Source organism: Entelurus aequoreus, linkage group LG03 (assembly GCF_033978785.1).
Source record: "Entelurus aequoreus isolate RoL-2023_Sb linkage group LG03, RoL_Eaeq_v1.1, whole genome shotgun sequence".
Taxonomy (NCBI): domain Eukaryota; kingdom Metazoa; phylum Chordata; class Actinopteri; order Syngnathiformes; family Syngnathidae; genus Entelurus; species Entelurus aequoreus.
This window is the reverse complement of record NC_084733.1, coordinates 92181821-92200344: the sequence shown is the minus strand read 5'-3', so window position 1 is coordinate 92200344 and position 18524 is coordinate 92181821. Positions and strand designations below refer to the sequence as shown.

General features: G+C 37.6%; 1 protein-coding gene across 1 annotated transcript; it reads right to left on the bottom strand.

Annotated features, from left to right (window-relative positions):
- Positions 1-2005: 2005 nt before the first annotated feature.
- On the bottom strand, positions 2006-18421 carry LOC133647116 (plasma alpha-L-fucosidase-like). Its single transcript, XM_062043240.1, has 7 exons — positions 18069-18421; positions 11956-12143; positions 11559-11898; positions 8300-8510; positions 6252-6442; positions 3494-3602; positions 2006-3241 (listed from the first exon to the last, which is right to left on the bottom strand). The coding sequence occupies exons 1-7, from the start codon at positions 18263-18265 to the stop codon at positions 3104-3106; spliced, it is 1374 nt and encodes a 457-aa protein (XP_061899224.1). The 5' UTR covers positions 18266-18421; the 3' UTR covers positions 2006-3103.
- Between the last annotated feature and the right edge of the window lie 103 nt (positions 18422-18524).

Here is an 18524-nt window from a genome sequence, read left to right as displayed (position 1 = left end):
TTACCTACTTATACCCAGTAGGAGTAGTAAGTGCACCTGTGTTTTTGTGTGCACTTTTTTTGTGTGTGTGTGCACTTACTTACGTATACCCAGTAGGAGTAGTAAGTGCAAGTGTGTTTTGTGTGCACTTTTTTAGGTGTGTGTGCACTTACTTACATATACCCAGTAGAAGATGTAAGTGCACATGTCTTTTTGTGTGCACTTTTGTGTGTGTGCACTTACTTAAATATACCCAGTAGAAGACGTAAGTGCACGTGTCTTTTTGTGTGCACTTGTTTTGTGTGTGCACTTACTTACATATACCCAGTAGGAGAAGTAAGTGCACGTGTCTTTTTGTGTGCACTTTTTTTGTGTGTGTACTTACTTACATATACCCAGTAGTAGTAAGTGCATGTGTCTTCTGGTGTGCACTTTTGTGTGTGTGTGTACTTACATATACCCAGTAGTAGTAGTAAGTGCACGTGTTTGTGTGTGTGCACTTACTTACGTATGCCCAGTAGGAGTAGTAAGTGCATGTGTTTGTGTGTGTGCACTTACTTACGTATACCCAGTAGGAGTAGTAAGTGCACGTGTCTTTTTGTGTGCACTTTTTTGTGTGTGTGTGCACTTACTTAAATATACCCAGTAGGAGTAGTAAGTGCATGTGTCTTTTTGTGTGCACTTTTTTTTGTGAGTGTGCACTTACTTACATACACCAAGTAGAAGAAGTAAGTGCACGTGTCTTTTTGTGTGCACTTTTTTGTGTGTGTGCACTTACTTACATATACCCAGTAGGAGTAGTAAGTGCATGTGTCTTTTTGTGCACACTTTTTTTGTGTGTGCACTTACTTACATATACCCAGTAGAGTAGTAAGTGCAAATGTCTTTTTGTGTGCACTTTTGTGTGTGTGTGTGTGTGTGCACTTACTTACATATACCCAGTAGAAGTGCACATGTCTTTTTGTGTGTGCACTTACTTACGTATTCCCAGTAGGAATAGTAAGTGCATGTGTTTGTGTGTGTGCACTTACTTACGTATACCCAGTAGGAGCAGTAAGTGCACATGTATTTTTGTCTGCACTTTTTTGTGTGTGCACTTACTTACATTTACCCAGTAGGAGTAGTAAGTGCACGTGTCTTTTTGTGTGCACTTTTGTGTGTGTGTGTGTGTGCACTTACTTACAAATACCCAGTAGAAGTAGTAAGGGCACATGTCTTTTTGTGTGTGCACTTACTTACAAATACCCAGTAGTAGTAAGTGCACGTGTCTTTTTGTGTGTGCACTTACTTACAAATACCCAGTAGTAGTAAGTGCACATGTCTTTTTGTGTGTGCACTTACTTACATATACCCAGTAGAAGTAGTAAGTCCAAATGTGTTTGTGTGTGCACTTTAGTGTGAGTGTGCACTTACTTACATACACTGTATACCCAGTAGGAGTAGTAAGTGCATGTGTCTCTTTTTGTGTGGACTTACTTACTGTATATATACCCAGTAGAAATAGTAAGTGCACATGTGTGTGTGTGTGTGTGTGTGTGTGTGTGTGTGTGTGCACTTACTTATAGTTTAGTGCTATTTCAACATTGGTTGTATTGTTGTACAGTATACTCGCTGATAAGCCAACATGTGGTCAAAGAGTTTTAATTTCCACTTTCTCATGCACTCCAAATCATTGTTCAAGTAAAAAAAGCAGAATAAGAGGTGTGACATTAACAAGGCGAGTAGAAGTGACGTGAGAATGGTCAGACTGTGTTGTAGTCCAGTATTTGGGCGTTGTAGTCCAGTATTTGGGTGTTGTAGTCCAGTATTTGGGTGTTGTAGTCCAGTATTTGGGTGGTCAGACTGTGTTGTAGTCCAGTATTTGGGTGTTGTAGTCCAGTATTTGGGTGTTGTAGTCCAGTATTTGGGTGGTCAGACTGTGTTGTAGTCCAGTATTTGGGTGTTGTAGTCCAGTATTTGGGTGGTCAGACTGTGTTGTAGTCCAGTATTTGGGTGTTGTAGTCCAGTATTTGGGTGTTGTAGTCCAGTATTTGGGTGGTCAGACTGTGTTGTAGTCCAGTATTTGGGTGTTGTAGTCCAGTATTTGGGTGTTGTAGTCCAGTATTTGGGTGGTCAGACTGTGTTGTAGTCCAGTATTTGGGTGTTGTAGTCCAGTATTTGGGTGTTGTAGTCCAGTATTTGCGTGGTCAGACTGCGTTGTAGTCCAGTATTTGGGTGGTCAGACTGCATTGTAGTCCAGTATTTGGGTGGTCAGACTGTGTTGTAGTCCAGTATTTGCGTGGTCAGACTGCGTTGTAGTCCAGTATTTGGGTGGTCAGACTGTGTTGTAGTCCAGTATTTGGGTGTTGTAGTCCAGTATTTGGGTGGTCAGACTGTGTTGTAGTCCAGTATTTGGGTGTTGTAGTCCAGTATTTGGGTGTTGTAGTCCAGTATTTGGGTGGTCAGACAGTGTTGTAGTCCAGTATTTGGGTGGTCAGACTGCATTGTAGTCCAGTATTTGGGTGGTCAGACTGTGTTGTAGTCCAGTATTTGCGTGGTCAGACTGCGTTGTAGTCCAGTATTTGGGTGGTCAGACAGTGTTGTAGTCCAGTATTTGGGTGGTCAGACTGCATTGTAGTCCAGTATTTGGGTGGTCAGACTGTGTTGTAGTCCAGTATTTGGGTGGTCAGACTGTGTTGTAGTCCAGTATTTGGGTGGTCAGACTGTGTTGTAGTCCAGTATTTGGGTGGTCAGACTGCGTTGTAGTCCAGTATTTGGGTGGTCAGACTGTGTTGTAGTCCAGTATTTGGGTGGTCAGACTGTGTTGTAGTCCAGTATTTGGGTGGTCAGACTGCGTTGTAGTCCAGTATTTGGGTGGTCAGACTGTGTTGTAGTCCAGTATTTGGGTGGTCAGACTGTGTTGTAGTCCAGTATTTGGGTGATCAGACTGTGTTGTAGTCCAGTATTTGGGTGGTCAGACTGTGTTGTAGTCCAGTATTTGGGTGGTCAGACTGTGTTGTAGTCCAGTATTTGGGTGGTCAGACTGCGTTGTAGTCCAGTATTTGGGTGGTCAGACTGCGTTGTAGTCCAGTATTTGGGTGGTCAGACTGCGTTGTAGTCCAGTATTTGGGTGGTCTTCAGTCCATCAGCTGGCACCCGTCAGCCGGAGGGTCCAGGCCCACTGACAGGGCATCTGGCTGAAGGACAGCTGGGGCAAGATGACCCGCAGTCCTCCGGCCTTGGTGGGCTCCCACTGCAGGGGGCCGTGCCCCAAGAGCGCCACCTTTTGACCAAAACAAACATGAAGGACATTTTACTTATTTTCCCATTAATAGCCTTTTTTTTTCTTCCTTCTTTCATCTGCCCGGCAACAGAAATCCAAAACGTCCTTGTTGGCGGTGGTTATTTTTAGTCCTGGCAAGGACGCCCCCTGGTGGACACATTCTACAGTGCAGTTCTGATGGGTGATGTTGTTCATCTCAGCACATTTATAGAATACAATGAGTCTCAGTAATAAAGAGTCCAATCATCTTACCTGAGTGTGTCCAGGTGTGACCTCAGGTTCACTCAGGATTAAAGCGCCATCTTGGGGCCACGAGAGGAAAATGGCAAAGATGAGCTCTTCCCTCGGTCTGGACGTGTACCTGGAGAACCTTTATTTATTTATTCTATTTTTAACACCTTCATTCACTTAAACTCCTGCTTCTTCATTATTTTTTTCCACGCCCCCTTAGGGGACATGATTTTTTCACACCCCCCCTAAATTGAAATACGTTTGAAAACCTGATAATATTAATTTTATTTATCCATACAAACTACTCTATAAATGGTTGGCACCAGCACCTACATGCCACCTAGCTGAATATATGTGTATTGTTTTCTCACGCCCCCCTTAAATTGAAATATGATTGAAAAACCTGATAGTATTAATTTTATTCATCCATACAAACTACTCTATAAATTGCTGGCAGCAGCACCTGCATGCCACCTAGCTGAATATATGTGTATTGTTTTCTCACGCCCCCCCCTAAATTGAAATACGATTGAAAAACACGATAATATTAATTTTATTCATCCATACAAACTACTCTATAAATTGCTGGCACCAGCACCTGCATGCCACCTAGCTGAATATATGTGTATTGTTTTCTCACGCCCCCCCCCTAAATTGAAATACGATTGAAAATCACGATAATATTAATTTTATTCATCCATACAAACTACTCTATAAATTGTTGGCACCAGCACCTGCATGCCACCTAGCTGAATATATGTGTATTGTTTTCTCACGCCCCCCCCTAAATTGAAATACGATTGAAAAACACGATAATATTCATTTTATTCATCCATACAAACTACTCTATAAATTGTTGGCACCAGCACCTACATGCCACCTAGCTGAATATATGTGTATTGTTTTCTCACGCCCACCCTAAATTGAAATACCATTGAAAAACCTGTTAAAAAATTAATTTTATTCATCCATACAAACTACTCTATAAATTGTTGGCACCAGCACCTACATGCCACCTAGCTGAATATATGTGTATTGTTTTCTCACGCCCCCCCTAAATGGAAATACGATTGAGAACCTGATAATATTAATTTTATTCATCCATACAAACTATAAATTGTTGGCACCAGCACCTGCATGCCACCTAGCTGAATATATGTGTATTGTTTTCTCACGCCCCCCATAAATTGAAATACGATTGAAAAACCTGATATTAATTTTATTCATCCATACAAACTACTCTATAAATGGTTGGCACCAGCACCTGCATGCCACCTAGCTGAATATATGTGTATTGTTTTCTCACGCCCCCCCCTAAATTGAAATACGATTGAAAAACACGATAATATTAATTTTATTCATCCATACAAACTACTCTATAAATTGTTGGCACCAGCACCTACATGCCACCTAGCTGAATATATGTGTATTGTTTTCTCACGCCCCCCCTAAATTGAAATACCATTGAAAAACCTGTTAAAAAATTAATTTTATTCATCCATACAAACTACTCTATAAATTGTTGGCACCAGCACCTACATGCCACCTAGCTGAATATATGTGTATTGTTTTCTCACGCCCCCCCTAAATTGAAATACGATTGAGAACCTGATAATATTAATTTTATTCATCCATACAAACTATAAATTGTTGGCACCAGCACCTGCATGCCACCTAGCTGAATATATGTGTATTGTTTTCTCACGCCCCCCATAAATTGAAATACGATTGAAAAACCTGATATTAATATTATTCATCCATACAAACTACTCTATAAATGGTTGGCACCAGCACCTGCATGCCACCTAGCTGAATATATGTGTATTGTTTTCTCACGCCCCCCCCTAAATTGAAATACGATTGAAAAACACGATAATATTAATTTTATTCATCCATACAAACTACTCTATAAATTGTTGGCACCAGCACCTACATGCCACCTAGCTGAATATATGTGTATTGTTTTCTCACGCCCCCCCTAAATTGAAATACCATTGAAAAACCTGTTAAAAAATTAATTTTATTCATCCATAAAAACTACTCTATAAATTGTTGGCACCAGCACCTACATGCCACCTAGCTGAATATATGTGTATTGTTTTCTCACGCCCCCCCTAAATTGAAATACGATTGAGAACCTGATAATATTAATTTTATTCATCCATACAAACTATAAATTGTTGGCACCAGCACCTGCATGCCACCTAGCTGAATATATGTGTATTGTTTTCTCACGCCCCCCATAAATTGAAATACGATTGAAAAACCTGATAATATTAATTTTATTCATCCATACAAACTACTCTATAAATGGTTGGCACCAGCACCTACATGCCACCTAGCTGAATATATGTGTATTGTTTTCTCACGCCCCCCCCCTAAATTGAAATACGATTGAAAAACACAATAATATTAATTTTATTCATCCATACAAACTACTCTATAAATTGTTGGCACCAGCACCTACATGCCACCTAGCTGAATATATGTGTATTGTTTTCTCACGCCCCCCCCTGACACTTTATCATGCCCGCCCCATTATATTAAAAAAACAACATATTTTTGGTACTAAAAGTGTAGCCATCCCCTAGATGGCATAATGGCACATTCCTGGAGGGACTGACTGTATTACTTACAAGACGTTACTTGCACAAAATGACTTATTGCTGAGTCTGCATTTAATTCAGGGGCCAAACGGGCCACCTTTACGTGTCCCCTGGTCTGGTTCCTGGCCTTTACATTGGAGCATTGACTGTACTTGCAAAGTGCGTGTAGGTACCAGACGCCGGGCGTGACGCTGTCGTTCTGAGCCCGCCAGGCGCTGCTGTTGTAGATGGCCTCGCCGTTGACCCCCAGCCACCGGCCCATCTGGCGCAGGCGCTCCTCCAAGATGGGCGCGATCCTTCCGTCCAGCGTGGGGCCCACGTTCATCAGCAGGTTCCCGCCGCAGGACACGGTTTCTACTAAGGACTGCGACACACACACACACACACACACACACACACACACACACACACACACACACACACACACACACACACATTTTGTATTTGTTACATTCTTGAGACCTGATAAAAATGCCTCCCTCTTTAGGACCAGCCTTTCTAGATATATAAAGAAGTGTATTTACAACATTAATAATATATACATACTATGCACATATAAAAAAGTTTGTTGTGAAAAATGAGTTGGAATTTCACAAGAAAAAGGTCACAATTTCACAAGAAAACTTAGAATTTTGGCAGTGTTATAATAAAAGTCGTCATTCAAGTCAAAATATTACAAGAAAAAATGAACATTTGTGCAATATTATGATAAAAGTTGGAATTTTACTCAATAACAGTTGCAATTTTACAAGAAAAAGCTTAAAATGTTGGCAATTTTATGAAAAGATTCTCGACAAAAGTCACAATTTTCGAAGAAAACTTTAACATTTTGGCAATATCATAATAAAAATCAGATTTTACTTGGCGCAGTTATGACAAAAGTCAAAAAATGTCACTATTTTACGAGAACAACAAAATAATTGGCAATATTGTGATAAAAGTCAGAATTTTATACGACAAATGTCACCATTTTGCATTAAAAATAGAGATGTCCGATATTATCAGCCGATAAATGCGTTAAAATGTAATATTGGAAATTATCGGTATCGTTTTTTTTAATTATCAGTATCGTTTTTTTGTGTGGTTTTTTTTGTTTTTTTTTATTAAATCCACATAAAAAACACAAGATACACTTACAATTAGTGCACCAACCCAAAAAACCTCCCTCCCCCATTTACACTCATTCACACAAAAGGGTTGTTTCTTTCTGTTATTAATATTCTGCTTCCTACATTATATATCAATATATATCAATACAGTCTGCAAGGGATACAGTCCGTAAGCACACATGATTGTGCGTGCTGCTGCTCCACTAATAGTACTAACCTTTAACAGTTAATTTGACTAATTTTCATTCATTACTAGTTTCTATGTAACTGTTTTTATATTGTTTTACTGTCTTTTTTATTCAAGAAATTTTTTTAAATTTATTTATCTTATTTTATTTATTTCATTTTTTTAAAAAGTACCTTATCTTCACCATACCTGGTTGTCCAAATTAGGCATAATAATGTGTTAATTCCACGACTGTATATATCGGTTGATATCGGTATCAGTTGATATCGGTATCGGTAATTAAAGAGTTGGACAATATCGGCATATCGGATATCGGCAAAAAGCCATTATCGGACATCCCTAATTAAAAAGTAATAATTTTACATAAAAAACTAATAGTTTTGCATAAAAAGTTATAATTTTATGAGAATATATTGCAATATTACAGAAACAGAAAGAATATTCCCAATTTTATAAGAAAAAAGTCGACACATTGTGAGAAAAAGACGTAAAATGTAATGTAATTTTAATTTTTTGTTTTTTTAATCTTCATTATTTACTTCAAGTTATTACAGTGTATCTCTATATACATATTTATTTTATTTTTTTAATAAATTGTGGCCAAAGGGGGTGCATTTCAATTACCCGGTACTTACACACACTTGTTATTTCATATGTTGACCAGAGGGGGAACACTTTTAAAAGCGACACACAGTCAATTTGAAAAATCCCTCTTTAGGACCACCCTCATTTTGATGGATCTCAAATGAGACCTTCTCTAATTAGACGCAATGTTATTTCTGTATTGGGACCATGACTTATGTCCTAACTTGTTCGCACCTCCTCATATGGAAGCTACTTTTCCTTGTTGAAATACAAGAACACACACACAAAAGACAGTGCAGGTGCTGCTGCGCTCTACTCAGCATGACGACGGCGTCCTTACCGCCACGAGCTGCTCGATGGCGAGGTAGTCGCTGAGCGGGGCGTTGCGTCTGTAGCCCCATGACTTGCGGTCGATGGTCATGCAGTTCTCCCACTTGTGCGCCAGCAGGTGGCCCGGCTGGTAGCGGTCGGAGCAGGTGTAGTAGCCGCCGTGCTTGCAAATGGAGCCGCGACCCCAGCGGTCGTTTGTCACCACCGTGTCCCGGACTGGACTGGAGGACAAACAAACAAAATAGTTTAAAAGGGACACGTGTTGTGTACTTTAAACTAGGGCTGGGCGATACGGCTGAAAACTGTATCAAGTCTTTTATATCGGTTAATATCAAAAATTATTGATAATTTTTATGACCTATAAGGAGAAAAAATATCTTATTTGAAATGTAACTTCCTCTGATTTAATCCCCTCAGATATCAAGGCAGGAAAACAATCAAACAATGTAAACAAAATTATAAAATCACATTGAAGACTTAATAAGATCTTAAAATGACGGTGCAAAAAATAAGGAATATGTAAGAAATGTTGAATAAAGTGTAAGAAAATAGTGTGGAAAGTGTAAACATAGAGAAACCTGAGAAGAACTATTTTCTGCAGGTTTAGAGCCAGGAAATAACGGCTGTGTAACATTATTTTGCCCTGTTATTCTTATTTAACTATGGCAGGGGTCGGCAACCCAAAATGTTGAAAGAGCCATATTTGGACCAAAAATACAAAAACAAATCTGTCTGGAGCCGCAAAAAATTAAAAGCCATATTACATACAGATAGTGTGTCATGAGATATAAATTGAATTAAGATGACTTAAAGGAAGCTAAATTACCTCAAATATAGCTACAAATAAGGCATAATGATGCAATATGTACATACAGCTAGCCTAAATAGCATGTTAGCATCGATTAGCTTGCAGTCATGCAGTGACCAAATATGTCTGATTAGCACTCCACACAAGTCAATAACATCGACAAAACTCACCTTTGTGCATTCACGCACAACGTTAAAAGTTTGGTGGACAAAATGAGACAGAAAAAGAAGCGACATAAAACACGTCCTAGAAAGTCGGAGAAAGTTATACATGTGAACAAACCAAGGTGAGTTCAAGGACCGCCAAAATTAGTAGGACAAAACGGCGCTCGCCAAATACTCGAATCAGTGAAGCATGTTTAATATAAACAGTGTACTTTATAGAAATTAGGGAGGGTTGTGTCATGTTTGTCCTCCTACAGTAACCATATTAAAACAAAAAATACATTTTTTTCCCCTCATTTTTTCCCATTTTTCATACATTTTTGAAAAAGCTCCAGAGAGCCACTAGGGCGGCGCTATTGAGCCGCATAGAGCCGCGGGTTGCCGACCCCTGAACTATGGAAAGGAATTTGTGCTATGCAGTAATTATTTAAACATTATTAATGTATCGGGCGATATTGATCATTATTGATATTTTTATGACCTATGGAAAATAAGGAGCTTGATAAAAAATATATTATACTTCCTCTGATTTTGCTATCAAGGCAGAAAGGAAAGGAAATGTCAACACAAGCATGAAAAACACTCAAATAAAGTGAACACACTTTTAAAATCACATTGAACACTTAATAAGATCTTAAAATGAAGGTGCAAAAATAAGGAATATGTAAGAAATGTTTAATAAAAGTGTAAGAAAATAGTGTGAAAATGTAAACATAGAGAAACCTGAGAAGAACTATTTTCTGCAGGTTTAGAGCCAGGAAATAACGGCTGTGTAACATTATTTTGCCCTGTTATTCTTATTTAACTATGGAAAAGAATTTGTGCTATGCAGTAATTATTTAAACATTATTATTATTATATCAGGCGATATTGATCATTATTTATATTTTTATGACCTATGGAAAATAAGGATCTTGATAAAAAAATATATTATACTTCCTCTGATTAATAATCTCCTCAGCTGTCAAGGCAGAAAGGAAATGAAATGTCAACACAAGCATGAAAAACGCTCAAATAAAGTGAACACAATTTTAAAATCACATTGAACACTTAATAAGATCTTAAAATGACGGTGCAAAAATAAGGAATATGTAAGAAATGCTTGATAACGTGTAAGAAAATAGTGTGAAAATAAAAGTATTGATATATTTATCCATCTATTTTCTACCGCTTGTCCCTTTTTGGGGTTAAGAATTGATATATTTCAATCAATCAATCAATCAATGTTTATTTATATAGCCCTAAATCACAAGTGTCTCAAAGGGCTGTACAAGCCACAACGACATCCTCGGTACAGAGCCCACATATTTATGACCTATGGAAAATAAGGAGCTTGATAAAAAATATATTTTATTTGAAATGTAACTTCCTCGGATTATAAGCACTCAGCTATCAAGGCAGAAAGGAAATGTCAACAATTTAAATAAATTGTAAAATCACATTGAACACTTAACAATAAGCTCTTAAAATGAAGGTACAAAAATAGGGAAAATTAAAAAAAAATATTAATAAAGTTTAAGAAAATAGTGTAAACATAGAGAAACCTAAGAAGAACGATTTTCTGCAGGTTTAGAGCCAGGAAATAACGGCTGTGTAACATTATTTTGCCCTGTTATTCTTATTTAACTATGGAAAGGAATTTGTGCTATGCAGTAATTATTTAAACATTATTATTATATCGAGCGACATTGATAATTACTGATGTTTTTATGACCTATGGAAAATAAGGAGCTTGATAAAAATATATATTTTATTTGAAATGTAACTTCCTTCTCAGCTATCAAGGCAGAAAGGAAATGTCAACAATTTAAATAAATTGTAAAATCACATTGAACACTTAGCAATAAGCTCTTAAAATGAAGGTACAAAAATAGGGAAAATTAAAAAAAAATATGAATAAAGTTTAAGAAAATAGTGTAAACATAGAGAAACCTGAGAAGAACTATTTTCTGCAGGTTTAGAGCCAGGAAATAACGACTGTGTAACATTATTTTGCCCTGTTATTCTTATTTAACTATGGAAAGGAATTTGTGCTATGCAGTAATTATTTAAACATTATTATTATATCGGGCGATATTGATAATTATTTATGTTTTTATGACCTATGGAAAATACGGAGCTTGATAAAAATATATATTTTATTTGAAATGTAACTTCCTTCTCAGCTTTAAAGGCAGAAAGGAAATGTCAACACAAGCATGAAAAACACTCAAACAATGTAAACAAAACGCATCGACTACGTGTATCAGCATATAAATCGATATCGCTTTATCGCCCAGCCCTACTTGAAACGCTACCTGTCGTTGTAGAGCCAGGCTAGGAATCCGGTGCTGTTCCAGTACTGGTCCGGCCCGTCTCCGTCGCCGTCAGACCACAGCACGTCCGGCTTGTACTTGACCACCAGCTCGTAAAGCTCCGGAAGACTTTTCAAGACGGGGAAGTGGTTGGTGGTGAAGTTGTTGGCGGCGTCCATCTCGAAGAGCGGATTGAACCACTCGAACAGCGAGTGGTAGAGGCCCAGGCGCAGGTCGCTGTTGTCCCGCAGGGCGCCGGCCACCTCCGCCACCAGATCCCGCTTGGGTCCGACGTCCACGGCGTTCCAGTTCCAGGAGGTGCTGGAGCCCCACAGCGTGAAACCTGGCGATGGCAGCACTCGTTACAAGTCGGTATCGACGCGTGTGTGCGTCAACAGACCTTCGTGGTGTTTGGTGGTCAGGACGATGTACTTGGCGCCCGACGAGGCGAAGATGTCCGTCCATTCTTTGGCGTCGAAGAACTCGGCGGTGAATTGTGGAGCAAAGTCTTGGTACTTAAAGTCGGGGGGGTAATTTTTCTGCATGAAGTCAACATACGGCTTCTTTTTCGCACCTTGCCAGTACCACCTGCACCAGAAGGAAACACAATACTAGTATTGTGTTGCAAGTCATCTATGTTCATACTTTTCTCAATAAAGGGGACCACAAGCGTTTTGTATATCTTTAATCCTATTGGCTGCCTCTTACAAGCGTTTTGTATATCTTTAATCCTATTGGCTGCCTCTTACAAGCGCTTTTTATATCTTTAATCCTATTGGCTGCCTCCTACAAGCGTTTTTTATATCTTTAATCCTATTGGCTGCCTCTTACATGCCTTTTTATATCTTTAATCCTATTGGCTGCCTCTTACAAGCGTTTTTTATATCTTTAATCCTATTGGCTGCCTCTTACAAGCGTTTTTTATATCTTTAATCCTATTGGCTGCCTCTTACAAGCGCTTTTTATATATTTAATCCTATTGGCTGCCTCTTACAAGCGCTTTTTATATCTTTAATCCTATTGGCTGCCTCTTACAAGCATTTGTTATATCTTTAATCCTATTGGCTGCCTCTTACATGCCTTTTTATACCTTTAATCCTATTGGCTGCCTCTTACAAGTGTTTTTTTAATATCTTTAATCTTATTGTCTGCTACAAGCGTTTTTTATATCTTTAATCCTATTGGCTGCCTCTTACAAGCGTTTTTTTAATATCTTTAATCCTATTGGCTGCCTCCTACAAGCGTTTTTTATATCTTTAATCCTATTGGCTGCCTCTTACAAGCGTTTTTTTAATATCTTTAATCCTATTGACTGCCTCCTACAAGCGTTTTTTATATCTTTAATCCTATTGGCTGCCTATTACAAGCGTTTTTTATATCTTTAATCCTATTGGCTGGCTCTTACAAGCGTTTTTTATATCTTTAATCCTATTGGCTGCCTCTTACAAGCGTTGTTTTTATATCTTTAATCCTATTGGCTGCCTCTTACAAGCGTATTTTATATCTTTAATCCTATTGGCTGCCTCTTACAAGCGTATTTTATATCTTTAATCCTATTGGCTGCCTCTTACAAGCGTTTTTTTATATATTTAATCCTATTGGCTGCCTCTTACAACCGTTGTTTATATCTTTAATCCTATTGGCTGCCTCTTACAAGCGTATTTTATATCTTTAATCCTATTGGCTGCCTCTTACAAGCGTTTTGTATATTTTTAATCCTTTTAGCTGCCTCTTACAAGCGTTTTTTATATCTTTAATCCTATTGGCTGCCTCTTACAAGTGTTTTTTTATATATTTAATCCTATTGGCTGCCTCTTACAAGCGTTTTTTATATCTTTAATCCTATTGGCTGCCTCTTACAAGCGTTTTTTATATATTTAATCCTATTGGCTGCCTATTACAAGCGTTTTTTATATCTTTAATCCTATTGGCTGGCTCTTACAAGCGTTTTTTATATCTTTAATCCTATTGGCTGCCTCTTACAAGCGTTGTTTTTATATCTTTAATCCTATTGGCTGCCTCTTACAAGCGTATTTTATATCTTTAATCCTATTGGCTGCCTCTTACAAGCGTATTTTATATCTTTAATCCTATTGGCTGCCTCTTACAAGCGTTTTTTTATATATTTAATCCTATTGGCTGCCTCTTACAACCGTTGTTTATATCTTTAATCCTATTGGCTGCCTCTTACAAGCGTATTTTATATCTTTAATCCTATTGGCTGCCTCTTACAAGCGTTTTGTATATTTTTAATCCTTTTAGCTGCCTCTTACAAGCGTTTTTTATATCTTTAATCCTATTGGCTGCCTCTTACAAGTGTTTTTTTATATATTTAATCCTATTGGCTGCCTCTTACAAGCGTTTTTTATATCTTTAATCCTATTGGCTGCCTCTTACAAGCGTTTTTTATATATTTAATCCTATTGGCTGCCTCTTACAAGCGTATTTTATATCTTTAATCCTATTGGCTGCGTCTTACAAGCATTTGTTATATCTTTAATCCCATTGGCTGCCTCTTACAAGCATTTTTTATATCTTTAATCCTATTGGCTGCCTCTTACAAGCGTTTTTTATATCTTTAATCCTATTGGCTGCCTCTTACAAGTGTTTTTTTATATATTTAATCCTATTGGCTGCCTCTTACAAGCGTTTTTTATATCTTTAATCCTATTGGCTGCCTCTTACAAGCGTTTTTTATATATTTAATCCTATTGGCTGCCTCTTACAAGCGTATTTTATATCTTTAATCCTATTGGCTGCGTCTTACAAGCATTTGTTATATCTTTAATCCCATTGGCTGCCTCTTACAAGCATTTTTTATATCTTTAATCCTATTGGCTGCCTCTTACAAGCGTTTTTTATATCTTTAATCCTATTGGCTGCCTCTTACAAGCGTTTTTTAGATATTTAATCCTATTAGCTGCCTCTTATAAGCGTTTTTTATATCTTTAATCCTATTGGCTGCCTCTTACAAGCATTTGTTATATCTTTAATCCTATTGGCTGCCTCTTACAAGCGTTTTTTTTATATCTTTAATCCTATTGGCTGCCTCTTACAAGCGTATTTTATATCTTTAATCCTATTGGCTGCCTCATACAAGCGTTTTTTATATATATAATCCTATGGGCTGCCTCTTACAAGCGTATTTTATATCTTTAATCCTATTGGCTGCCTCTAACAAGCATTTTTTATAGCTTTAATCCCATTGACTGCCTCTTACAAGCGTTTTTTATATCTTTAATCCTATTGGCTGCCTCCTACAAGCGTTGTTTATATCTTTAATCCTATTGGCTGCCTCTAACAAGCATTTTTTATATCTTTAATCCCATTGACTGCCTCTTACAAGCGTTTTTTATATCTTTAATCCTATTGGCTGCCTCTTACAAGCGTTGTTTATATCTTTAATCCTATTGGCTGCCTCTTACAAGCATTTTTTATATCTTTAATCCTATTGGCTGCCTCTTACAAGCGTTTTGTATATCTTTAATCCTATTGGCTGCCTCTTACAAGCGTTTTTTTATATCTTTAATCCTATTGGCTGCCTCTTACAAGCGTTTTTTATATCTTTAATCCTATTGGCTGCCTCTTACAATCGTTGTTTATATCTTTAATCCTATTGGCTGCCTCTTACAAGCATTTTTTATATCTTTAATCCTATTGGCTGCCTCTTACAATCGTTGTTTATATCTTTAATCCTATTGACTGCCTCTTACAAGCGTTTTGTATATCTTTAATCCTATTGGCTGCCTCTTACAAGCGTTTTTTTATATCTTTAATCCTATTGGCTGCCTCTTACAAGCATTTTTTTTAATCTTTAATCCTATTGGCTGCCTCTTACAATCGTTGTTTATATCTTTAATCCTATTGGCTGCCTCTGACAAGCGTTTTTTATATCTTTAATCCTATTGGCTGCCTCTTACAAGCGTTTTTTTATATATTTAATCCTATTGGCTGCCTCTTACAAGCGTTTTTTATATCTTTAATCCTATTGGCTGCCTCTTACAAGCGCTGTTTATATCTTTAATCCTATTGGCTGCCTCTTACAAGCGTTTTTTCATATCTTTAATCCTATTTGCTGCCTCTTACAAGCGTTTTTTATGTCTTTAATCCTATTGGCTGCCTCCTACAAGCGTTTTTAATATCTTTAATCCTATTGGCTGCCTCCTACAAGCGTTTTTTATGTCTTTAATCCTATTGGCTGCCTCCTACAAGCGTTTTTAATATCTTTAATCCTATTGGCTGCCTCCTACAAGCGTTTTTTATATCTTTAATCCTATTGGCTGCCTCTTACAAGCGTTTTTTTAATATCTTTAATCCTATTGACTGCCTCCTACAAGCGTTTTTTATATCTTTAATCCTATTGGCTGCCTCTTACAAGCGTTTTTTAGATATTTAATCCTATTAGCTGCCTCTTATAAGCGTTTTTTATATCTTTAATCCTATTGGCTGCCTCTTACAAGCATTTGTTATATCTTTAATCCTATTGGCTGCCTCTTACAAGCGTTTTTTTTAATATCTTTAATCCTATTGGCTGCCTCTTACAAGCGTATTTTATATCTTTAATCCTATTGGCTGCCTCATACAAGCGTTTTTTATATATATAATCCTATGGGCTGCCTCTTACAAGCGTATTTTATATCTTTAATCCTATTGGCTGCCTCTAACAAGCATTTTTTATATCTTTAATCCCATTGACTGCCTCTTACAAGCGTTTTTTATATCTTTAATCCTATTGGCTGCCTCTTACAAGCGTTGTTTATATCTTTAATCCTATTGGCTGCCTCTTACAAGCATTTTTTATATCTTTAATCCTATTGGCTGCCTCTTACAAGCGTTTTGTATATCTTTAATCCTATTGGCTGCCTCTTACAAGCGTTTTTTTATATCTTTAATCCTATTGGCTGCCTCTTACAAGCGTTTTTTGTATCTTTAATCCTATTGGCTGCCTCTTACAATCGTTGTTTATATCTTTAATCCTATTGGCTGCCTCTTACAAGCGTTTTTTATATCTTTAATCCTATTGGCTGCCTCTTACAATCGTTGTTTATATCTTTAATCCTATTGGCTGCCTCTTACAAGCGTTTTGTATAACTTTAATCCTATTGGCTGCCTCTTACAAGCGTTTTTTTATATCTTTAATCCTATTGGCTGCCTCTTACAAGCATTTTTTTTTATCTTTAATCCTATTGGCTGCCTCTTACAATCGTTGTTTATATCTTTAATCCTATTGGCTGCCTCTGACAAGCGTTTTTTATATCTTTAATCCTATTGGCTGCCTCTTACAAGCGTTTTTTTATATATTTAATCCTATTGGCTGCCTCTTACAAGCGTTTTTTATATCTTTAATCCTATTGGCTGCCTCTTACAAGCGCTGTTTATATCTTTAATCCTATTGGCTGCCTCTTACAAGCGTTTTTTCATATCTTTAATCCTATTTGCTGCCTCTTACAAGCGTTTTTTATGTCTTTAATCCTATTGGCTGCCTCTTACAAGCGTTTTTAATATCTTTAATCCTATTGGCTGCCTCCTACAAGCGTTTTTTATGTCTTTAATCCTATTGGCTGCCTCCTACAAGCGTTTTTAATATCTTTAATCCTATTGGCTGCCTCCTACAAGCGTTTTTTATATCTTTAATCCTATTGGCTGCCTCTTACAAGCGTTTTTTTAATATCTTTAATCCTATTGACTGCCTCCTACAAGCGTTTTTTATATCTTTAATCCTATTGGCTGGCTCTTACAAGCATTTTTTATATCTTTAATCCTATTGGCTGCCTCTTACAAGCGTTGTTTGTATACCTTTAATCCTATTGGCTGCCTCTTACAAGCGTATTTTATATCTTTAATCCTATTGGCTGCCTCTTACAAGCGTTGTTTATATCTTTAATCCTATTGGCTGCCTCTTACAAGCGTATTTTATATCTTTAATCCTAATGGCTGCCTCTTACAAGCGTTTTTTTTATATCTTTAATCCTATTGGCTGCCTCTTACAAGCGTTTTTTTTATATCTTTAATCCTATTGGCTGCCTCTTACAAGCGTATTTTATATCTTTAATCCTATTGGCTGCCTCTTACAAGCATTTTTATATCTTTAATCCTATTGGCTGCCTCTTACAAGCATTTTTTATATCTTTAATCCTAATGGCTGCCTCTTACAAGCGTTTTTTTATATCTTTAATCCTATTGACTGCCTCTTACAAGCGTTTTTTATATCTTTAATCCTATTGACTGCCTCTTACAAGCGTTTTTTATATCTTTAATCCTATTGGCTGCCTCTTACAAGCGTTTTTTTAGATATGTAATCCTATTGGCTGCCTCTTACAAGCATTTGTTATATCTTTAATCCTATTGGCTGCCTCTTACAAGCGCTTTTTATATCTTTAATCCTATTGGCTGCCTCTTACAAGCGCTTTTTATATCTTTAATCCTATTGGCTGCCTCTTACACGCGTTTTTAAAGAAATACATATGTGTTCTAGCCTCTCTTAAATATGTTCTAAGCGTGTGTTGGCCTCACCAGAACCACTCGCTGCCGAAGCTGGGCACAGAGAAGACCCCCCAGTGGATGAAGATGCCGAACTTGGCCTGGTCGTACCAGCCTGGCAGCGGCCTGGAGTCGATGGACTCCCAGTTCGGTTGGTACTTCTCTGCGGTGCCGCAGGTGCACAGCAGGCAGACGAGAAGAACAAGAATCTCCACGCCAAAGACCGCCATGTGATGTAATGTTAGGAAATAATTTCAAATTCGGTCCTAAAAGTACATTTGAAGCCGTTCGCGTTCATCGCGACACTTCCGTAAACAACAGACAAGGAAGTTGGTTGGTTACGTAAAAAAGTGGGTAGGCTTGTTATTAAGTCGACTGGTTTGCGGAAGGGACTTTGACCGCAGCACCGCCCCCACGGGTGACTCCCGACATGTTATCAGGTGCTCTGCGTACGCACGTCTCGCTTCCCGGATGTTGTGTTTGCTATCT